The sequence below is a fragment of the Nannobrachium achirus genome (assembly GCF_963921795.1).
Source record: "Nannobrachium achirus genome assembly, chromosome: 1".
Taxonomy (NCBI): domain Eukaryota; kingdom Metazoa; phylum Chordata; class Actinopteri; order Myctophiformes; family Myctophidae; genus Nannobrachium; species Nannobrachium achirus.
This window is the reverse complement of record NC_137810.1, coordinates 40,198,442-40,223,165: the sequence shown is the minus strand read 5'-3', so window position 1 is coordinate 40,223,165 and position 24,724 is coordinate 40,198,442. Positions and strand designations below refer to the sequence as shown.

At 42.5% G+C, this 24,724-nt stretch overlaps 1 protein-coding gene across 7 annotated transcripts in view; it reads left to right on the top strand.

The window, feature by feature from the left end:
* The window catches only part of fryl (furry homolog, like), a 135,941-nt gene that overhangs the window by 30,001 nt on the left and 81,216 nt on the right, over positions 1-24,724 (top strand). For all 7 annotated transcript variants that reach the window (XR_013962392.1, XM_080734613.1, XM_080734615.1 and 4 more), the window contains 7 exons: positions 8,103-8,311; positions 8,870-8,923; positions 11,595-11,734; positions 12,584-12,680; positions 16,452-16,531; positions 18,459-18,539; positions 21,243-21,411. Coding sequence is in view for 6 of the 7 variants with exons in the window: in XM_080734613.1 (XP_080590739.1) it covers positions 8,192-8,311; positions 8,870-8,923; positions 11,595-11,734; positions 12,584-12,680; positions 16,452-16,531; positions 18,459-18,539; positions 21,243-21,411 (741 nt within the window). In the remaining variant the exon portion in view is untranslated. The remainder of the gene's footprint in view (positions 1-8,102; positions 8,312-8,869; positions 8,924-11,594; positions 11,735-12,583; positions 12,681-16,451; positions 16,532-18,458; positions 18,540-21,242; positions 21,412-24,724) is intronic.

The following is a 24,724-nucleotide window of genomic DNA, read 5'->3' as shown; positions in this document are numbered from 1 at the left end:
CTCTACATTGCTACATTGATACTTTTACTAAAGTACAAAATGTGAGTACTTTTTGTGGTGAGTAAGCATTCCTAGACTAGTCATTGGACCGAAGCACAACAGTCAGTCACACAGCTACTGGATGTCACTTTTCATGTTCCCATTTCGTGCTGCAAAGCTACTTCCTGGTGCTTCAGGTCGCCGATGATGGGCCTGCAGCTTTTCCTGAAAAGCCCCGGAGAGAGAGATTCGTCTATGGGTTAAAGCCTGCTTTTAGCTGACATCAGTCGCAGAAAAGGCTTGGGAAGTTATTTCTGCTTCTGCATTGAGATTTGAATGAGGAATGGAGCATGAGCCATGAAGTGTGTGGCGCTGCACCCCATCCACATTGAATCACTGCATTAGATGCAAAGGAATTACTTAAAAATCAGCTCATGTTATGGGGCGGAATTGTACAACTCGAGCAATTCTTGATTCTGGAATTACTCGGAATTACTGAAAATCTAAATAGAATGTAAGGCAGGTTAGTTACTTAGCGTAAGGCAGGTTAGTTACTTAGCGTCGGCAGGTTAGTTACTTAGCGTAAGGTTTACTGAGGTTAGGTTTAGGGTTGGGGGTAGAGTTAGGGTTAGTTTTAGTGTTTAGTTTTAGTGTAGTTAGCCAATAGAAGTTGCCTTGCCATTCTATGGAGATTTTCAGTAATTCCGAGTAATTCCAGAATCAAGAATTGCTCGAGTTGTACAATTCCGCCCCATAACATGAGCTGATTTTTAAGTAATTCCTTTGCATCTAATGCAGTGATTCGTGTGTGTGTGTGTGTCCCACAGCTCCCCATGGCCAGGCAGCCGGCCACACAGTACGGGGGTTGTCTCCCCATAGCAGGGTTTCCCAAAGTGGGTGCGGTGATGCCAGTCCAGGGATGCTGCAGAATAATTCTCTAATATTAGGAATTCATCAATATCTGCAAGTTTAACCACTTAGACGCTCTGCTTAGTAAAAGAGACCTGATTTGCATTGTACTTGAGTTATTTTTACATCTACCTCAACTCTCTTTACCAAAAATAGAAGATCTACAGATCAGTCCCCCCAGAATAGGGATGCTTGGGTTCAAGTGGTTAAATGTCAAGTATGAAGTTATTTTCAGTCAGTTCTGATGGAAACAGATATTTCTCTGTGACATAAAGTATGTCAGGTGAAAGATGTGATATAAGATTAAAACAAATAACAGTGTAATTCAGGGGTGCCGTGGATGAAAAGGTTATTTACAGGGGTACCCTGAATCTAAAAAGTTGGGGAACCAGTGCTCTAATAGCCTCCCAAGGTTTTTAGACCAGTTGCTAAGATTTGTGCAACGAGGTCAGTTTAGGGAGGGAAGGGTCGGATTTGGCACGTCACAAATGACTCCCCATTGAGAGAGAGAGAGAGAGAAAGAGAGAGAGCAAGATAGAGAGAAAGGCAGAGCAATGCAGAGACTTGGCCCGGCAAAGGATGCCTTGCATTTTTCTCCCCTCGCTATGTTGTTGAGTGGAAAAATACAAACAATGTTCCTTCCCTGCGACCCGCTCTCTTGTCTGTCTGTCTGTCTTTCTGTCTCACTCCTGTCTCTCTCTTTACTTCTGTACCCAGAGAGACAGTCGGAGGGGGGAAGAAGGGTGGTGGGGTTTGAGCAGGGCATCACGGGGTGGTGATTGGCCGTGGCGAGCTGGCTATGTGTCATGGCTATGTGACATCACTGGGTGGGCAGCTGGGGTGTGTTTGGGGGGGGGGGGGGGGGGGAGTGTTGGTGAAACACAGTAAACAAAGAGGCAAATGTCTGAAAGGCTCACTGTGCTTGCTGGACAGCGTTTTCCACTACGCAATAACAGACCCTCCCCATTAGTGTGCCCCCTGACCACCCCACACCCCACCACCCCTTACTATATTCTGTAACACTCACACTGTGTGACCACCCCTCACCCCCCCCTCCCCGCCACCCCACCCTTACTATAAAAGGTTTTCACTCATAGGGCATTTTCCTAGTTGGCCCAACATATATATTTTTGTCCCGAACTGTCGTGTACTTTACTGTGGCGATAAACAGACTAGATTTTTATTCGGTACAAGACAGATTTTGTACCGCACTGCGAATAAAGGCATGAGCCAGTATGAATGACACGTTAACTACATGTAACTTTTGGTACGAAATATTTGCAGGCAAGTATTTTGCATTTTTGTATTTATTTGTCACTGCACCGGAATGTAAAGGCCTTAAAGCCCAAAAATGGCAGTAGATTCTTGAAGGTGTGCGACATGGTGCACATCGAAGTATACGTCAGGCTTAGCGCTCACACGGGGATGCCCAATTAATCCAAGTCCAGCCACACTTTCTCTTTAACTAGCCACTTCCTGCTTAGCTTCGTTTTTATATACTGCAGGTTGTAACTACTGTACAAGCCTGCATACCTTGCTTTCAAGTTTAAAAAAGGGGTTCCACTCTTAACTGCGGCCTTGCATATTCCCCTCAACTACAACTTTATTCACCTCCACAGTTATGTAACCCTAATCATTGTTAGACGCTTGGTGTGTTACTCAAAGCCGGTTGCTGGGTGTGACTGTGAACATCTTTCCTCATTAGTTTTTTATTTATTTTATTCTTTACTGCGGTTCAGCTGCAGCACCTCGCTATTGTTTGAACTTTCTTTTTCTGGAGCATGCAGAGGTGTTGCTCTTGACAACCAGGAAGCAACAGAACCAGGGTTGTTTTGTTTTTTTACTGGGGAGAGCTGAGGCCAAGGTTCGTTTTGAGCTGAATGGGAACAGAGGTATACTGGACTGGTGCAGAATGCTTTCCTCCTCTTGCTCTCTCGTTATGGTTCTTTTCAACTACAAAGGGTAACCCAGAACCTTCCAGAAACGTTACTGAAGCTGTGAAGTCCTGTTTACATTTCTATTATAACTAGAACTACCCCTGAAGGTGGAGGGAAAATCCCTAATTAAAATAGCTAAAATAGCTGATCTACACGCTCACAATACGTCACAACGCAATGCACTGTAGATCTGCAGACAAGTGTCTAGGCATGTAGTTCTGTGTGGTTCATTAGTCATGTTACTGGCCAGACGGCGGGTTTACAGGAGCTCCAGATGACTTGATACTTAACTCATTGAGAATGTGTTGTCATTTCTCAATGGATGGACTCCACAACGTTAGCCAACACATGAAGAAGTTGCGTCCAACGTTTGTAGCTACTACGAAATAGCAGATCTACAAGCTCTCAACGCAGCACAGCTATAAGCACATTGGTTGGCTATATAAGCTCAGTAGATCTTGTAGATCTGCTATGATTGTAAAATCCTGAACATGTCTGCAAATCTTAGAATATATCATGATATATTATAACATTTCTTTGCTTCTGGGGGTCCCTGAAACAAAACTATCAGCACCATTGATATAGCAACATGCATTTTTCAGAAAACTGTTCAGGATTTACAAGACCTTAATTTGTAGAATCAGCCTCAGGTCTTAATGGATTTACGGCGTACAAATTGAACTAAATAATATTTGCTAAAAGTTAAATCAACACTGAGGTCTTTGCAGTGCAGATTAGGGTCCCAGAGATAAACATTGAATCTAATCGAACTGTGCTTTTCCTTTTCCTTTTCCTTGCAGTGAACAAAGTGAACAATCACTTAGATTTAGAGAAATATCCTTGCAAGAATGTAAGGTGGTTTCAACCCAAGACCCAAAAAAGAAATTAGACGTTTGCTCAGGACCCAAACTAGTGAAAATCATTGAATGTATTTTTAATCATGAACATCTTAGCTTTTTGGGGAATGTTTTTGGAAATCTTTTTGAAATAATAATAATAATAATAATCAAAAACAAAAAGTAGGAAACCAAAAATTAAGGGACCCATAAAAATGTGTCCGCGACCCACACATGGTCCCGACCCAGTGCTTGGGAACCAGTGTGTTACAGGAAGCCTGTGTCAATATTGAGAGGTGCTGCTGTGCACATATACAGCTCTCTCCACTCCAGCTGAGAATGTGCGTATGTGCGTTGCGTACTTTGTACATGAGTGTGTGTGTGTGTGTGTGTGTGTGTGTGTGTGTGAGTGTTACAGTGTTTCAACCCTCTCCCTCCCACTGAGTTGTGGGGGTCACCTGTTCCCAATCTTGGGAACTTTTTACATAACTCTGGAAGCAAGGGGGGGGGCTTTTGTTGTTCATGTGGAGGCAGTGTTCCATCAGTGTTCTCAGGACGACTCCCTCCCAGCTCCGACAACACATCTCAAATGGTTTCTTAACCCTCTAAGAAGACCTGTAGCCGATTCTACAAAATTACTTTTTAATCGGTTTTAGCAAAGTTTTCAGTTAAAAAGATTTTCGTGCATTCTCCAGATTTTTCAAAAATAGCAGATCTGCAAGCTCGTAGCGTGGCACAAAGGGCACTAATGGCTAATGACTAATGGCCCGTACAGTTAGTTATGGTGTATGACATACACCCCTACAGCATGTCTCCTGTTATCACATTCACTGTATTGCAAATATTGCAGTAACCGCTCTGCCCATGTTGGAGGAATGGACTCTTGAGTATGCATAATATTGTGGAACCGGAGTGATTTGTTTACATTTGTATATCATGCAAATAAATGAATGTGAATCAGAGATGGGAAATCAAAATAGAGAGGTAAAGGGGAACCTCTGCACCCTTGTGCAAGTCATTTGTTTTGACTAGTTTTGGAAGATGGTAAAGTGGTATCTTTCACTTTTATTGATGACTTATCTTATCAAAACTATGTCAGACAGCCAAGGTCGCCATTCATTGTTAGTGAGATTGTATTATTACCGTCAGCAAGGAGGTGGGACGGTTGTCTGTTATGTTTTCACCACAGTCCGTTTGTTGTTCGTTGATTGAAGAGGTGATCAACGTTTGGGCCGAGAGGGTCAGCGTCACAATCGAGGCCAAGGATTGTCTGTTGGTGAAATTATGCGAGAACAAATTTCATGGGTTTTCATGGAGCTTGTAAAACCCGAAGAGATGATTAACTTCTGTATCGATAAGGTAAAGGTCCTGATCAAGGGAAAGGTCAAAACTACATGTCATATCTCGGGTTGACATGTCATACGGTACCTTGACAATTAGCCTGGTGTAGTGCTGGCGGCGTGCAAACATCTTTCTAGTTGGTTCTGTTTTACTAAGACTGTTTATTGAAGGTATAGTTTTACTTTATTTACTTACTTATATTTGTATTTGTAGATCAGATATTTTCAACCATTTTAGCATAAAGCCTATTGTATGCTTTATGCGAAAATGGTTGAAACTACTTTCATTAGCTACTACCTAATTGGGGTTCACACAGAAATAAATTACTTTGCATAGCTTGAAAACATTTTACATGACGTTATAAAAAAAAATCAATTTTGTACATTTGTATATGAAAAATGTAGTAGTAGGGGCAGGACTTTCCACAGCACACACATAATATATAATCTGTTGTTGTTATATAGTTGTGGCTTTTTGTAATGAAGAAATTAATGCAGTCATGGCTTTTTGGAATGAGGAAATTAAGATGCACTGGTGTCTGATTGAGGAGAGGACACCACTGACTATAATATTTCAGAAGGGCCCCACTGTGACAAAATGAGTTTGAGCAAAATGAGATTTTACTGATTGATGTTGGTCGTGGTCTGACAAGGAAAGTTACTTCTCTGCTGGTTTTTCTTAAAAGAAGTGACATTTATCTGGTTATCTAGGCAGCTGAGCTCGGATCATACATTTACTTGGCCTACAAACACATTACAAAGGATTTATTTTTATTTTTTATTTTTTTGGCACATTGTGGTGGCTTGCTGGATAGTGCGTTAGGGTTGCAGCGGTACTCGGTGTTACCGGTGTTACCGGTGAGCGAGCACAACACCGAGTACTTTACTTGCACACCGATAACACCGTTAAATAAAAAGAAACGCAGCCGCTGCTCTTCTCTGCCCCGAGGAGCGCAGTAGAGATGTGACGTTCGCCAACGATTCCGCTCTTTTGAACAGCTCTTTTAAATGAACGATGGGATTCGGTTCTCAATCGCGGGTGGCCGGGAGCCGTTCCCTGTGTGGGAGTGTCGAGAACAGATCCAGAATCAACGGATCATCCACAGGCGAGGCACAGCCCATCAGACTGCATGATGTCTCGTCCCCGCTCGCAGGGCACGTTCGGAGACAAGTTGTGGCTTTATAATGTCACAGCGCGCAGTAGGCAGAAAAACAACGATTAGCCAAACAAGAAAATGCGGGGCTGTTGTAACAGAAATGTGTTTAAAAATGCGCGATTTACACAATTTTAAAAGGGAAAACACACCAGTTTTTTCCTCATAATAATGCTCCTTATTTTCATTAAATAGTACAACAATACAACGAGGAAGAAGAAGATACGAATGTTTTCTACATTAAAGAAAGGTGTTTTTGCAGGACAAGTAGGATTGACATAATCACATCACGTCAGTAATGTAACAAAGCGCGGCTGCAACAGCAAACACTGCAGCGCGACTCGAGCCCTAACAAACAGATTAACTCCCAAGTCCCAAGGTGTTGTACACGCTAATGTAATAGTAGATTTTATAGTAAATAATTGCACTGCACTGTGTCTGAATTAAAGTTCCACACTCATCAACCGAAAGCTGATGGTCAGGCTCAGACAACGTAGCCTACTCTATGCGGGCGCGACTATTGAGCTTGCAGCAGATCCAATATAAACTTCATCAACACCACGACAACGTAACCCTAGTAAGTTGGGTTTTAAGCTCTTTTTTCCTCTTTAAAACGGGATCGACGCTGACGGGGTCCGTTTTGTAAAATCCAATTTTCGCTGTTTGTTTCCTTGCGTTGAGTTGTGTGTCTGTCAGCGAGTGGAAGACAGCAAACGCATGCATGGATCATGTTACACCGACAATGGTTTGATAACGAAATGTGTGACTGCATCGCATAGTTGCATTGGGTGATGTTACTCAGACATTGGTGTCACACATTTTGGTGCCAAACGCATGTCGGTGTATATGTGACAGCGCGCTGTCTTTTCTTTTTTTTTTCTTCATCATCGACCATTCTGATGGCTTCATGCATGCTCTTGTTGCTGTTGGCTTATTAATGTTAACACGTGTGTGAGAAGGGGGTGTCTAACAGTGTTGTTGCTTTTTTAACAAAGCAGAATTTTTAATCGAGTCGGAACACTACCTCACATTTAACGATTGAATAACGACCGAATCACGGGAGCGCGCCTCGACTTTATTAAGACTGAGAAATCTTTTCAAAGATGTTGGATGTAAGAGGGACTTAACAGTGTTGTTGCTTTTTTACAAAGCCGAATTTTTTATATGGTCGGATGGTTGTTGTTGTTGTTGTAGCTTGAGGTAGCATTGGTTGCTACTGAGTGCTCACAAGACGACAAGACACGCAATGCTGGTTGAAACGGTGTTACCGATAATACCGGTGTTGACACAGACACGGTTTTCGGTGTTAAAAATCTCATACCGTTGCAACCCTATAGTGCGTCAACCACATAATGGCAACGTCTCCAGTTTGATTGCAACTGGAGACCTGTGAGACCTTTTCGAGATGATTTAACCTCACGATCCCATAGCGTTCTTATTCTGGGCATGTCATAGGCGAAAATAGGTGAGCATTCGTTAATAGAAATTCTGCAAGCTTAAAACAAAACGTTTTGTGAGCTTGTAAATCGGCTTTTTTAGGTGTAGAGGGAAAAAGGGGAAGTACAGACCCCTGGAGGACCCCGGTCAACAAAGTATAGGGTTTAAGTGGAAGATCAATAGAAAGCTTGTGGTGGCTAAAAGCTGATAACCTAATTAAATGTACATGATGTTTGGATGCTCCGCTCTAGAGTTCCGAGTGATGTGAGACCAAATGCCAATATTCTATACCTCTATCCACAATTAGGGTTCCAACTATTGATTATTCTCTAGCATTTATTCCATCAATTACCTTTTTGATAAATTGTTTATTTTTTTGGGTAATTTCTTTTTAAATCCATTAACGAATATACACAAAACAATTGTAATATATCCGACCCCAATTGTAATCCCTCTCTCTCTCTCTCTCTCTCTCTCTCTCTCTCTCTCTCTCTCTCTCTCTCTCCACAGCCTCGGCACCGGTGAGCACCAGCGTGAGTAGACGCCGAGCCCCCTCCTCCGTCACTCCCCTCTCGTGGGAGAAGCGAAACGCCGCCGCCATGTCCAGCATCACCATCGACCCCGAGCTGAAGCCTGGGGAGTTCGTCATCAAAAGCCTGTTTGCCGAGTTCGCTGTGTTGGCCGAGAAGAAGATCGAAGTGGTGATGGCTGAACCGCTGGTGAGTAGAGAGACGCACGCGCAATGTTTTACTCTTGTATCCACTTTAGTCTACTATACATGGTAGCTGTAGAGTGGCTCAGAGCCTCTCCCTGAAGACCAAAAGCCTAATATCTCCCCCAGCCAAGAGGCTTTAGTGCCCCTTCCCACGTGAGAGACCATCCTTACTTTGTTGGACTCTCCCACCATTCAGTCATCTTTTGAGACTTGTAGTCAGTTCTCTGGTTCCCAATCCACCCCTCTTTGTCTCCTTAATTTCCGTTTTACCCGGGCTGCTGTTTGTCCAGCGGTGAGGTGTTGGCTGGATGTTGACAGAGGTTGAAATGACCCCGGGGGCTCCTCACTGAAGGCTTACCTCACTGTCATATTCAGCCACATCGTCACCGCCAGCACTGCTCTCCCATTTCACCTGCCTCCTCGTTCCTCCAGTCCACCCCACACCCCGACATCACTGTGCTGTTATGAGAGGAATCCATTCTGCCCCATGACCAGCAATTGACCCTCTCCTCTCTCTATCTCTGTCTGTCTGTTTCTACCCACCCCACCTATTCACACACAGGAAAAGCCCCTCTCCCGATCCCTTCAGAGAGGGGAAGACGCACAATTTGATCAGGTGAGTGCAGCACCAATACTTTAATGGAAAAGTTCTCCTTTTGTATCTTGTGAGTCTTACTTCATTGCATGCCAGTGTTGCATGTTGAAAATAGCCGATCTATAAACGCACTGCGACACGTTGTGAGCTTGTAGATGGGCTATTTTCTGCACGCAACATTTGCACGCGACTGAGTACATTATATTGGTTTTGTATAATTCCTCTATTTCTACTGTACCTCAGTTTAAGCGCATGAACCCACCGCCCCACACATACAATCACACTCACCCCCCCACCAACCCAACAGCACCCAATCAATCCCCTACTCAATGGTCCATCTGTCTCTCATCTCTGACTGGTGCAGAACCCCCGAACAATGGGGCCGCCCCGTCGCAGCAGTGCTTTGTTCAGCACAAACGCAAAAAAGAAAAAAAAGCCAACAAGGGTAGGGAGCTATAGATCCAGCTGCCTCCATTGTGAGTGAACGAAGCAGATACGAGAGAGAGAGAGAGAGTGAGTGTGGGCAGAGAGAGAGAGAGAGTGAGAGTATGTGGAATCGCTGTGTCATCCTCAGCAGTAAATCAGCAGCGGGTGCTGGAGTGTGTCCTCCTGGCGCCGTGAGGTCAGAGGGAGCACTTGCGTAACTCTAACCACCCAGCATCCATCACCATGCACCCACCAGCACACTGTGCCGGCCCTTAAACACACGCACGTACAGTACGTACGCGAAGGCTCGTATTATGCATACCACACGTTGGAGGTCAGTTAACCTCACATCGCCTGCATTGTGCAAACGGATGTCGGCGTCGGCATCTAAAGCCTCGACGACGCTCGTCTCCCGTGTCTTTGGTCACAAACTTTATCAATTCCACGTAACTCATTATGTGCAAAACACTTCTTTTTTCAGTATAAGGAAAATAAAATCTAAAATGGCAAAAGTAGCAGATTGACAAGCTTGTTGACCTGCCACTTTTGATCCTTTTGTGTGACTCTGTAATAAGATCAAAAAGTTAAAAACTAAATATATATACAGGCATATATATATGGAGATAAGAGGTTTCTGCCCCACAGCGATGACATATTTCACGCTACCGTATGTCATTCCTTTAACAATGCTTTTACTGCTCCGCTTTATCCAGTACGATTTATAATCAGGGCATCGTTATCATGGATGCGATCAAAGTGCTGATGAGGTGTTTGGAGCGGCAGCAAAGCCCAGGCAAGCGGGTGGTGCTCGGCGTCCAGCCCACTGCAGAGAGAGCGCCGCTCAATAGGATATCAGGAGCACGCTGTGCTCGACATGTCATCCAACACCGCACATACACACACACACACACACACACACACACACACACACACACACACACACACACACACACACACACACACACACACACACACACCCAGGCCCAATCAATAGCTCCAGTATTTGTCACCCACTGGCCGAGGTCACCTCTGTTCGCCCCTGGGCGCTGCACCCTTTGGCTCTGTGCACCTTTCATGGACATCTCAGCTGGGGAACAGTTCACACCACGGTTGTGTTTCATAGCATTCTTTGCTTATTTTTTATTGCGACCGTCAGGTCGCATTTACTATCAAAACCTCCACCGCCTGTCTGTCTGTCCGTCCGTCCGTCCGTCCGTCTGTCTGTCTGTCACGTCACGTCACGTCACGTCACACTTTTGCCCTACTCATATCTCCGCCATCCTTGCCCCTATCCATGTGAAATTTTGCACACACACTCCTTGCCTGCCAAACCACAACCTTCAGGACCCCCGGACCTACACGGTCGGACCCCCAGGGACCCCCTGCCACCACCGCCAAATAGTGCAAAAATGACCAAATCAATCCTTCACCTTAATTGGTTTAACTTTGCCCCACCCCCTCATCTGATTGGGCGAAACTTTATTTGGCTTTACTCATCAACCGTTTGACGCACAAACTTGTGGATGGAACCAATACAGGCCTCTTTGTGTATACTGTGACCTGACGGTCGCTTATCTCCCGATTACGGAGTCTTACTGGTATTTAATAACTGATATAGGACTGTGAATAATGGCAGGCCGGCGGCTGATTTAGATAGCATTCCGGATAGATACTTGGTTTGTTGATTGGTACCCTACAGCAGCTACTCCGAAGCAGCGGAAGCACTAAATTAATTATCCTGTAATAGAGTTAATCCCATTTAACATCTACTAAATACATACGTTGTAAATGGGAGCAATTATTGACACTGTCGCAAGATTGTAATTAAAACATGATACATTCATTGTAACGCATGCTGTAATTCGATATATATATATTGCTCAGCCCTTCCTGTTAGTTGGTGCTTATTTGGGGCACAGGAAGTCATCTTGCCCAGACTGACAATGTACATCCAAAATGCTTGATCGTCAGTTTACAGTTTACAGTAAACTTTTTACAGTTATATTTTCAGATAATGATCACAATATAAAATCAGATTTAGTATTTTTACCCTTTTAAAAGTGCATCACGATCATGCTTCATCCTGCAACTCTACTGCGCTACTAGTGTTTGCTTTAACTTAACTATTTACAAGGCTCCATGATCTTCCATTGTTGTAAAAATAAATAAATAAGTTGGTCCATTGGAGTGAATGGAGTTGTCGCCACCCTCTCATTACATGGCTCTAGTCTAGCCCATTCTAACACGTGAAATGTTTGTCTTCCAGTTAATAAGCTCTATGAGCTCAATAGCGGAACACTGTTTGCCCTCCCTGCTGCGCACACTGTTCGACTGGTACCGCCGGCAGAGCGGCACAGAAGACGAGTCTTACGAATACAGGCCTCGCTCCAGCACCAAGTCCAAAGGGTAAGGCTTGATTTCATAGTTGGTAGAAGAAGGGAAATCCGCCCACTGTATATCATCTCACAGAAAAATGTATAACAACGTTTTGTCGAAACGTTGTTCCTACTTTTTCTACGTATTTTAGTTCAGCACCTGTGAATTATTTTGGGATGTGCGCGCATCCCTCTGGATTTGATTAGCTTATAGTTAAGCACGGGCATTGCACACCAAAATTATCCGATCTTCAAGCTGTGAGCATGTAGATCAGGGTTCCCCAATTCGTTTTACCCAAGGGCCGAATCATGTCTAGGATACCAAGCCGAGGGCGCAACATTGCAGGGGGCGACGGTGGCGTTCCCACTACTCCAGCGACAGTTTTCGTCGTTGTCGGGTGAAAATCTTGTATGTCCAAAACCGTTCGTTTTGGATATATCATTTTAAAAAATGATTTACCGCGAGGCGTTGTGTGCTTGTAGATCGGCTGTTTTCACTACTTTTGTGCGACGGCCTCGTATGATTTGCGAAAGAACGTACAAATTTGGAGATACGAGATTTCCACCCGACAACGACGATATACTAGTGTTGTTGCTGCTCTTATACCACCATTATTACTGGGTTTGGTGTGGGCCAGACAGTAGCCCCCCGCGGGCCACAAATGGCCTGCGGGCCGCCTATTGGGGAACCCTGATGTAGATTGTCTATTTCAGGTGTGCAACAACCTGCACTCAACTAATTATACATCAGGCATAAGGTTTCTTTCCCTCCATTTCCTTGTATAGTAATCACCTCTGTGATTTTGGGTGTCTGCGTTATCAGTTTTTCTTCAGTTTTGTTGATGATCTGTCTTTTTTTTCTCTCTTTCTTCCTCTACAGAGACGAACAGCACCGGGATAAAGACTACCTTTTGGAGCGGAGAGACTTGGCCATAGATTTCATTTTTTGTTTAGTTTCAGTGGAAGTTTTAAAACAGGTGAGCAGCTCTCACACACTGACTCGCTGCATGCTTCTGGTCTTGTAGCAGCTCAGTGCCAACACAGTAAGGTACTACGTTATCTCTGGTACAAACCAAAACACAGGTTTCTCAATACGCCCTTTTCAAACAGTGCTGACGCACAAGATTGAAAGAGGTTTTCAGTTTTGGGGAGATTGGAGGCCGCCCCTTGGCAGCAAGATGCCAGCTCTTCTTCAGCTTAGCTTCCACAGCTCTTATCTCAAATTGTTTGTAACCCCTCGTCCACATTCAGGCCTCTCTCAGGGGGTCTCTTTCTGAAATGTTTTCCTTCTCGTAGGGGTGCAATGTTAATCAAACTAATTGATTTAATCGCTAATGAAAAAATTATCTAAAAGTATTAAAACAATCTTTTAATCAATCATTATTTCGGCCAAAAACTCCTAATAGTTTTTTAAAGAATAATAAAAATAGCTGATGATACAGTGGTGGACGGTCTCTCTACCTGCCGCTTCTCGCACATTTGCAACCATTCAAATTCAACAATCATCCCTTGGGGACCAGAAATTACTCCCTTTCCCTTCATGTGAAACACATTTAGCAGATCTGACATAATATCATATATGACAGCAGCACTACATTCCACACTAGTTAAATAGAATCGTCAGAAGCCATGTATAGATTTTACCTCACTGCTTCTCTAACAGATATTGGAATTGCCAAACAGTTGAGTCTAAAATAAAAGGCATCTCCAGCTCTTGACAGTTGATATGTGTCTTTATTATAACTGCCATCCATTGGAGTTCCAGTGCTGTCTGATACATGTCTATGGTAATAGAGGCTGGAATACATTTAACACCTGCAAGCAGGTGCTTTTATTTTCTGTTTAGATAAATCAATCTTCTCAGGTTCAAGCAGTGTTGTATAAAGTACTGGAAACCCATACTTAAGTAAAAGTACCGATATTCCACTTGAAAGTTAATCAAGTAAAAGTAAAAGTCACCGATAATATTATTACTTAAGTAAAAGTATGAAAGTAGCTCTCAAAAAATGTACTTAAGTATCAAAAGTACATAGTGTTAAAATGTACTTAAGTATAAAAGTAAAAGTAAAAAGTACAAGTACAAGTAAAAGTACAAAAAATATTTTCAAAATGCCTACAAAAAATTAAGACCAAAAATTCTCAAAGTGTTTTATTATTAATAGGTTGGAACATTCAGTGACCCCTTGATACCAGGGGCACAAGCACACACCTACAGTAAGAACAAAACATTTTGATCCTACGATGCAAAGGTTCAAATAGCACTGGGGCATCAAGTTCCCCAAAGCTATTTGAGATGTTTATAGATTAGAATCTTTACACACCTGCTTCCGAATAATTAATTATATAATTCCAGTTCACTGCGCATATTATGTAGGTGACAGTTCATTTCAATTAAGCTCTCACTCCAGTCTGCGCTTTTCTGAAAAGAGTCAAGCAGCTCCCTATAGTTTAAACTAGGCTATAAAATGACACAATAGGCTATAGAATGGATCTTCAGACAAGAAGTTAATTGTGAATGAAAACGTAGGCCTGTGCTTTCTTATTGTCACCTCAAAGTAAACGCTGGATTATTATTTCTTCAAATTGACTGGATTCAACCTGGATCACACAAGTAATGAGGTAACATCCAGCATATGCGTGTGAGCCACACTTTATATGTGTGGCTGCGGTGGCGCATGCTTAAAAATAACAGATCTAACTATAAAGGGGGCGTTCTCACCCAAAGTCCGCTTAGAAGGTCCGGATCAGGTTCCAAATGTTTACATTGTTGCATTTTGAATTTGGTCCGGTTAGCGTTCACACGAGACTTTTGTTAAAAGAACCAAATATGTAAACAAAATGACACGTGGACGTGGTCATACAGGCTGCTGTTGATCTATTGACAGAATAGGCTATTCATATGGAAAATTACTTGCTGCCTATTCTAATTAATGTTGTGTTATTAATCACAGCCGCTTCCTATATCTTTTTTTAAAGAAGCGAAACTCACACATTTCAGGCAGTAATTAGCGATGGATGGATGGAGGAATATCTCTCTTTTTCTCTCTCTCAAAATATATAGCCTAATATAAAGCCTTCTTCTTGATTCATTTAACAATAAATAGCGCAAGAACGCGTGGCCAAATAAAAACATAATAAGCGTCACCGTTTCCACATCAACTCCGTCTACTCCCGTGGGCCGTGTTACACACAAGATGGTGACCTTACTTTTATTTGTGACAGTATTTGCTTCAAAAACAAACAATGATCACCGTGTTCGGAGAGCGAACCCTGGAGTCACCGCACACGATGGGTCACCAGTTTCCATGTAGTGCCGCACCGCAGCGCCGACTCAGGGAGAAGAGATGATACAGTATGAGACAGACTGCTATGATATTAAGATTTTCGATTTGTAGCGAGTAACGAGGTGTCCAATCTTAATGTAGCGGAGTAAAAGTACGATTTTTTCCTTTTAAATGTAACTAAGTAAAAGTAAAAGTTCAGGGTTGAAAAAATATAAATAAAAGTACAAATTCTCAAAATGTGTACTTAAGTACAGTAACGAAGTACTTGTACTTCGTTACTTTACAACACTGGGTTCAAGTAAGGTTCAAGTTGATTTATTGTCAAATGTGTACTTAGCAACTACTGTATACAGTATATACACACACACACACACACACACACACACACACACACACACACACACACACACACACACACACACACACACGTCAAATATACATATACATAATGTGCATCGTCAAAATAGAAATGAGGCAGAATTAGAGAAACCATTCAGCAGATATAGATGCCATATTGTAGTAGTTCTCAGAAATGTTCATGTCAAGTACCGCCCCCCAAATGGATGTGCATTTGGCACGATAGGGGATTTCCATAAGAGAAGATTTTCAGCCTTTTTCGTAAATAGCCCATCTATAAACTCATGCGTTGTGAGCTTGTAGATAAGCTTTTTCAAAATAGCTGAAAAATAAAATGGGTCTAAAGTTTTTACGCAATTAAACATTTTGCTGGAGACCCACTGCAGTAGTAATTTTGTTGACTAGACTATGACAATTTCTTCCTCGACTACCCTTTTTCGCTGACGAAATCTAAATAAATAAAAAACAGTTTTGTCAACAAATAAAAACTAGACTAAAATGTTAGTGAGGGACTAGTGCAGAAGAGATCCGCTAGACCCTCCCTATGGGTCCCTCTAAATGCGTTGCAGTGCGACGCATTGAGAGCTTGCTATTTTCAGCATGCAACCAAGTGTAAAATCAGACATTACGATACTAACTAAATGAAATTGTATTCAAAAGACTATGACTAAAACTAAAGCAACATTTGCTGTTAAGATTAACACTGCCCTTATGACCCCTGGGGGTTTCCAGAGCCAACAGTATAGCGCTGAGAGCCAGTGCTATACCACTGTACTCTTCTTCTTCTTTCCATCAGTTATCAATGTGAGCATGCAGGCAGAATGGTAAATAGAGTCTTTGTCAGGAGCACACACACACACCCTCCTCCTACAGGGCTTTCTTCTGGATCTGTTCCCCGGCCCAGGCTCTGGCCTGCCGTGTCCCCACCGCACACACTGTCCACAGCATCATTCCAAAGCACACAGCAGCCCCGGAGACCGGAGCTCCGCTTGTCCTTGGCACGGCTTGTGTAGGGAGGAGGATAATGAATGGTAGCGAGGAGGGAAGCATGACGGGGGAGTATCAATGCTGCGAAATAAGACTAATGATTTAATGCCCGTGTCACAGATTCCTCTTCATCCAGTGCCAGATGCTTTAGTACACGAAGTTCTCAACCTGGCGTTCAAGCACTTTAAGCATAAAGAGGGGTGAGTGTGCACGCACGAACGCACAGACAGACAGACACACACACACACACACCAAACGTGCATTGACACATACGCACACACACACACGCACACACACACACTCGCAGAGACATGCACACAGACCCCGTGAAATGGACATAGCTTTTAATCAATTAAAGTATACTTTGTTGTACGACATTGTCGTGTTGCAAAAAAAATGCCGTTCTACAAGCTCACACCATTTTGAGCGTGTACATCGAGTACTTTTTAAAACATTTTGAGAAATCGCCTGGTCATTGAAGAGCATATCAAACATAACTTATTCATTCACTCACTCCACTGTGGGTGTGGCTTTGTCACAGAGGGATTGCCAACTGACAGTCAGTCATGTCTTTATGGCTGTTTGGATAGAGTGCTTTTTATGGCCCATGTGTGACTTTACGACCCGTCTACATCATTAATGCCTCTTAAAGAAAACACATTGGCTACTTTTTGAGCTCGTTCACCACGCCGCAGCACTCGGCCAATAGGTTCATGTGGTTGCTGACGGTTGGGTCCATTTTTGGCCAATCATAATAGCTCTAACTGTTAAAGGATTTTGTTGAGTTGGTCATTCCTCCAAACTCATAATATTTATGTACCAGAAACATCCTAAATGAATACAAGGCTATGTAAATAAGGAAAGGACAGTCACTTGGTCTGGCAATTCCAGCTGGCAGATTTGCCAGGCACTGGGAGGCAAACTGGAGTTGGCAGTTCGATGGAATGCATTGAAGTCAATGAGAGCCAAGCGAATAAGCATAATGCATCCTTTGAATTGTGACCTTTGTCAAAAAAAAGAAAACAACAACAAACATTTCACAGTGACACGTTTTCTTCTGAAATAAAATAAATAAAATAATAGTGTGCACATCGTCGATGCATAAACAAGAGATCAGAATCAACGTTTGATAGTCTTCTTAAATTTTTGCTGACCCGATTATCTGATAAGGGTTGCAAATCATTGAAAGTATTGTTTATTCTAAGCTGGTCCAGCCTCCTCCCATCTATACTATAATTTTGCGAATGTCTGAGTGAGTGTCTGTCTGTCTGTCTGAGTGAGTGTCTGTCTGTCTGTCTGAAACAGCGTTTCTCCTCAGTGGCTGGAGCAATTGATCTGAAATCGCATCACCATTAGCATATGAACACACCTGACATAACTGTGAAGCCCGTTTGTCACTTTCACAAATCATATGCTGTATTTTCGCATTTTTATGGTGTATCTATATCTATTTAGCCTACAGTACCTTTTGTGACCACACATGTTAAGGGAGGGGCGCTGTTGTTCAGGCCATGCACAATCACACACAAACCCACACACACACACACACACACACGGGGGGGTGGGGTGGGGTGGGGGGGGGGGGGTTCTGGCCCTGTTACAGATGTTGTCCAAAAATCATGCAGATCGGTACACAGTATCTCTGTAGCTGTTAAATGGAACGGGTATTTCTTACATTGATGCTCCTACATATTAGCATGCAAGCACCAGTTAAAGTTACTTTCCATCCCTCATATACTGTGTGCACAGTGCACATCCCATAACCCACACACTGCACATCATTTCGGAGCTCATATCTTTGAACGGGTAAGGGCTAGTTGACTTCAATTTTGCAAATCTGAATTATGACTAACCGTTTAAAAGGGAGGTAGTTGGGAGTTGGAAAGATGAATGGTGAATTACTGTTTTTGCCTTCGACACAGATATTTCAAATGTAATAGTGAAGAATTTGAGCAGCCCTACCTCAAGCCAGTATTAGAAACCGACTAGAGCCAATGGTAGAATGCCCTTGAAATAATTCCCCAAATTGTATGATATTGAGGGAGGGAGGGTGGTGGCATTGCAAATATATACACATTCCTCTACTTGTACATGGAGTGATAACAACATTTTTCCTGCATCTCCCAGGTACTCTGGGCCCAACACCGGAAACGTGCACATCATCGCAGACCTGTATGCCGAGGTCATCGGCATCCTCACGCAATCCAAGTAAGTGTCTCTTTTTTCTGTATACCCAAATGAATAACCTTCCAACAGGTTTAACACTGACGTGTTCATACGTAAGCGCATCACATTCACTGAGTGCAGTAGTGGAAAGTAACAAAGTACATTTACTTAAAGCCCCGCTGACACGCCCCAAAATTATAGTAGGTCACGTGGTCTCTCTGAAAATGGTCTGAAATAGTCTGAAACTCATGTCACAGTGTAATCTGCCCCCCCCCCCCCCCCCCCCCAACAACAGCTGACCAGTACAGTAAGTAGTTTAAGTACAGTCAATTAATTTGATTGGCTTATAATTGCGCATTCCCACAATGACATGATACAAATATTAACTTATATTTTAAGATGACTTCTTAAGGTGACAGTACCCCTTTAAGTACTGTAAAATGTTGAGGTATTTTTACTTTACTTGAGTATTTCCAATGTACAGTTTTTTTCACTTCTACTCCACTACTTCTTGGATCCAAATATTGTACTTTTACTCCACTACATTTATTTGAAAACTTTAGTTACTAGTTACTTTGTCGATTTTAAATATTATTACAAAACACACATTAACCACTTCAGCCCTGTATAGACTTCGGCTATTTGAAAATAGCCGATCTACAAGATCACAACGATTTTCAAATCATTTTATACATTTTGAAAGCATGAAATGGGTAATTTTTAGGGGTGTGTATCCATCCCCTACAAGGCGATTCGATACGTATCCGATACATGGGCTAACGATTCGATTCGGAAACGATACGGCTTACATACAGAACGATTCGATACGATTCGATTTGGTGCAATTTCGATACGATTTCGATTTTGTGGAATTTGATTCGATTCGATCCGATTCGATTCGATTCGATACGATTCGATGCGATACGGTGTGATCTGATACTTACGTTTAATGAAACATACATTTTCCATTTTTAATTAAGAAACTTGATCTATAAAGTAGCATGGCTGACCTTCAAATAATGGATATCTCATAAAAGACCAAGGAATAACAGAAAATTGTAAAGAAAGATGGATGACAAATCATTTTAGTATCATGTCATTGTTGTGTTCATTCTAAATAGACACAGACATGTAGATACAAAAAATAATTAATGTAAACTACAAAGCCTACTGACATGGTTTGAAAATCTGTCTCACACACCCATTTCTAAGAGCTTCACTTTAGCAGTTACAGTTGGTCAGGTGGAGAAATATAAAACAAACACACAAAAGGCCTGGCCCTTCAGGCTTCAGTACAGTGCAATAATTGTACTTTGCAAAGCTGCTATAATAACACTGAAAAACTAAAATACATCCTCACCAATGCCACAGATCAGATCAATCCTCAGCAATGCCACAGATCAGATCACCAAATAAAACTAGTAAAAGAGCCTGCTGTTATTCAGTCAATAAGATCATTTCGAAGAGATCCACTTTACAACAGTAACAACAGCAGTATAAAGTAAGTGCAACATTTGAAGTCTGGCACACATCATGTCTACTTGTTATCGTATGGCTCTACTGCAGTAGTTCTAAAAAAAATCAAAAATCAATGTCAAGGACCCCCAGTTTGACATATGGATCAGGCTCTTGTCTTAAGTTTAAATGGAACCAAATGGACCCATTAGGGTCCATTTGGTTCCATTTGTACACTCCATTGAGTTACACATACCCAAGGGTTCATTAGGGTCCATTTGGTTCCATTTGTACACTCCCCTGCTGAGTTACACATACCCAAGGGTCCATTTGGTTCCTATCATTTTGCCGAGGACCCCCTAGAACTCCCTCAAGGACCCTTGGGGGTCCCCGGACCCCACTTTGAAAACCAATACTCTATAGTCGCCCTTTGCAATAAAAGCTGATGCTGTGATTATTACCTTTGCTGTCGACAAGCGCGGGGACTTCTGATGGTTCTACTGGGAAAAGTGTTATCCAATCCATTACTGTCGCATTCTTATAAAATCTAAACTTGCGTTTCTCCACTGGAATAACCCATAGTGAATAGTGATGGAACTAGTCTACCACGTTGTTGGTTTGTTTACAAGTCGCTGTGTGTCGCACATGCGAGCGTCATACACGCACCAGTGTGCTATGTCGGAAGTAGCAGATCTATAAGTTTACAACCCATCCACGTACAACACCCTGTGGGCTTGTAGATCTGCGGCTTCCCGCAGGACAGTGACTGCAGTACGCGGAAACCCAGCTCTAGCGGAGGACAGAGCAGCAGGCAGCTTTTTCTCTTTTTTTTTTCCATTGCACTGCAGCACTGACTGCTAGCAGCGCTCACTTTTGAAGTAATGATTTGTAACAGTAAACGATGAGTAAGTAAGTTCAGAATTTCACAGCAGGTTAATTATTTAATGCTAAAATCCGATTAATCCGATTAATAACTTTAGGACCGATACATCGACCGACACGGCCGCGATTTGGACCGATCCGGGTAAACGCGCATCGATGCGGCCGTATCGCTAGTGTTGAAACCGATAATCGATTCATATCGATTTTTCCCCCCACCCTTAGTAATTTTACTTTTGGTATCTTAAGTACATTTTGATGCCAATACTTTTATACTTTTACTCAAGGAAATTCCGAATACCAGACTTCTACTTGTAACAGAGTATTTCTACATTGCAGTATTGATATTTTCACTTAATTAAGTAACAAATCAGAGTACTTTTTCCACCACTGACCGAGTGTCTTCTTCAGGTTTCAGGCAGTCAGGAAGAAGTTCATCACAGAGCTGAAGGAGCTCCGTCAGAAGGAACAGAGCCCCTACGTGGTCCAGAGCATCATCAGCCTCATCATGGGCATGAAGTTCTTCCGGGTCAAAATGTACCCTGTGGAGGACTTTGAGGCCTCCTTTCAGTTCATGCAGGTAAGAACTCTAGCGACGTGTGTAGCGTGTGCTCCAAAAAGAGCATGCGCTAGCTTTACGCCATATCCACACCAGCAGCGCCTTGCATCTTTTCTCAGAAAGAGGAATACAATAACGTCTGGCTCAAACAAAGCTTGGATATACTGCTGACTATGGAAGTTTTTATTGGACTTTATTTTTTCGTAAGATTTTTCAATGAATTCGTAAGGTTTTTCAGTCTATCGTGCATTTTGTGTGTTTCGTCTTTGAAAATGAAACACTTCGCAGAAAAAAAACGACCTCGCAAAAAGAAAAATAGCATTCGCAGAAATAATTATAATCTTTGTACGTGTTTGCGTTCACATTTTCTCTACGAAGCATGCCATTTGTGGATAATTTTTTACAACTCCAAGCCATTTTTTTTCTACAAAGCATGCCATTTAACTGCGACGAATAATGTCCCATTTTTACCTCTCCTCTCTTCACAATTACTACTTCGTGCATAATATCCATACCGTGTAAACTTTCACAACTGTAGTTTACAATTTCAAGACTTGGCGTGTATTTTCAAAGTCCTGCGACTAAAAAGACGACTGCAACAGTCTGCGAAGCACAACCAATCTGCTTGCATTGCATTCAGCCACACGACCACTCATCATACAGACGAAGTCTGAAAAATACGACGACGCATGTTTCGTCATAGTCAGGTTCCTTATGCTTTGATTTATACTTTTGTCGGATTTTTGTGAGGATTTGCAAAACTATACATTTTTGGAAAGGTTATTATCTAAGGAATCAGAAAATCAATGTTTCCATTTGCTCAGATGTGTTTATGGTGGCCATATTGGAATTTACAAAATGGCCACCATAAAATTACGTTTTGTAATATCTCAGCCTCTAAATAAGCTGGAACATTGATTTTGACTGCTAAACCTACATTTTCAGGGTCAAGGAATCCAATGGCGGAGGTTATAAAGCTCAAATAATTACGACATTAACCCTTAGATGCATGACTGGGTCCAAAACGGCCTGCTGTGGTTGTTTTCTTGCAATATTAGTTTCACTATGTAATTCTGTTAGATTTTTTTGAAGATTTGCAAAACTATACATTTTTGGAAAGGTTATTATCTAGGGAATCAGAAAAGCAATGTTTCAATTGTTTTTATGGTGGCCATCATTAAATAATAACTTGAACCTTTGGATTCCTTGAATTTGAATTCTTTTTTTTAATCATCCCATTGAAATACATAACCCACCATATGGGTAAAAAACCGACACAGGGGGGTGCCCGGCTGGCCTGGTGGTCAAGGCGCATACCACATACTAGGCTATGATGCCTGCTGGCGTCGCCGGTTCGATTCCCGATCCAGACGACCTTTGCCACATGTCATTCCCCATCTCTCTCCCCATTTCCTGTCAGTCTACTGTCCTATCAATAAAGGCATAAAAAGCCCAAAAACAAATCTTAAAAAAAAAACAAAAAAAAACGACACAGCCCAGGCAGTCAGTCAGATACGAACTCAGAGTTCTTTTATATTTAACTGTGAACTTTAAATGTTTGTGTAACCAACCATGTTAAACATCATGACATGTGTAATCATAGAGACAGACAGTCTCATATGCATAATCATTATCATCACTTTCGAGTATCACAGCTTGGGAATCATCATCGTTCTGGAACTGGCTGCTGCACTGACACATGTCAGTACAGGCTTCGCTTTGCAGGAACATCTGCCAGAAGAACAGTCAGATTTACACTTGCATTGGATCATCTCAAGGATAGCCTTTGGGGCTGGGAGGACCTTTGTGGTCTTTGGTTTCAGCATCCCAATCAAGTGTTTGAAGTAACCATTTAGCAGGGGATCCAGCCGTGGATCCTTCAGAGCAATGGCTGCTTGAATCCATGCCCTTGTTTGGACATGGACTCTCAAGATGTTCTGCTTCAGAGCTCCAGGTGTTGGAGGGAGCTTGTCACTTTCTGTCCTATGTTTGCAGAACAGATGCCATCGCAGTTCAGGAATGGTCTTGATGTTGTTACTCTAGGATGAGTAAGCTGCACATACAAAGGACTCCAGGGTTGACACTATTCCTTCTGTCACTTCTGCTTCATCAAAAAGCATCTACAGAGCATTGATAAGGTCTTCATCTGTTTTGAGGTAGATCTGCAGTCAGGTTGCCTTGCCTATACGTGTTGTCGACCCCAGTGAATACATGGAAGGCTGGCAAAGCCTTTGCTTTTTCTTTACCTTGAGCTCGCCACAGTGGTTCAATCTGCACAACACCAGAGGCCATAGAAATGGCTGTGTTCTTCAGCAAGAGGCCGCAGTTTGCTTTGACCTGCACTAAAATGTCCTAGGGTAGGGAAATACCAAATGTGTATTAGGTGGGTTTTGCTGTGAACCAAGCACAGCCTGGTGGATCAGCAGTGTGTCTGCTTCTTCGTGGTTATTTTCTTCAAAGACCAGGTCTTTGTTGCTCCAAATGTATTTAGAAGCAGATGTGATGATCAGCCTGGACGATCCCCTGTTGTATTCTAGAGTTTGGCAGCAAGATAGTCAGTCAGATCAGCCTTAGTCTGACACCAACATCAGACACATAATACATATGTGTTTGATGTTGGTGTCATCTGACTGATACTTAATAGAAGCTTCTCCTTGTCTTCAGAGAATCTTTCATCATAATCTTGTGTTAATAGACAACATGCCTGGCCACGCCCCCTACTTCCGACCGGAAGCCCTTTTTTGGGCTCAGTCGTAAATAGACTTCCTGCTTTCGTCACAGCTCACTCTCCCACCAGCTGATCGGACCGCTTGGACGTGCTTGTTTTTACTACTTTCTGTTTTTTACTTGCCACGATGCCACTGAAATGGCAACATTCATCCACTCAGCTGATACGAGACGGGGTTTTGACGATTCCACACCCATCTACAGTCCATACTTGGAAGGACGACATGACGACATGGCCGGACATAACGTTAGACAAAATGGTATTTTACTTGATGACATCAACGGCTGTCGATGACGTTCAGCAGGACGCTGTTAAAAGTACGATGGCATATCAGTATCTCCACGGCGAAAAAGTTGGTGTTGTGTTAAGCCATCAACTGGACGGCTTTATTTTTTTAAGGCCAGTGTTGAACCGAGCCAGTGTCTCAATAACGACGCCCACGGTCCGTGGGTTTTGGTAACCGACGAAGGCTTCATTGAGACAACTATGTTGATGTTGCAACAGTTGACTAAAGTTAGACAAAAACATTTAAAAAAAAAAAAACAAATAGCTTGCTTACCATCAGCGTGTGCAGGCTGAGCATTTGGTTGTTCAGGTGCACCTGTT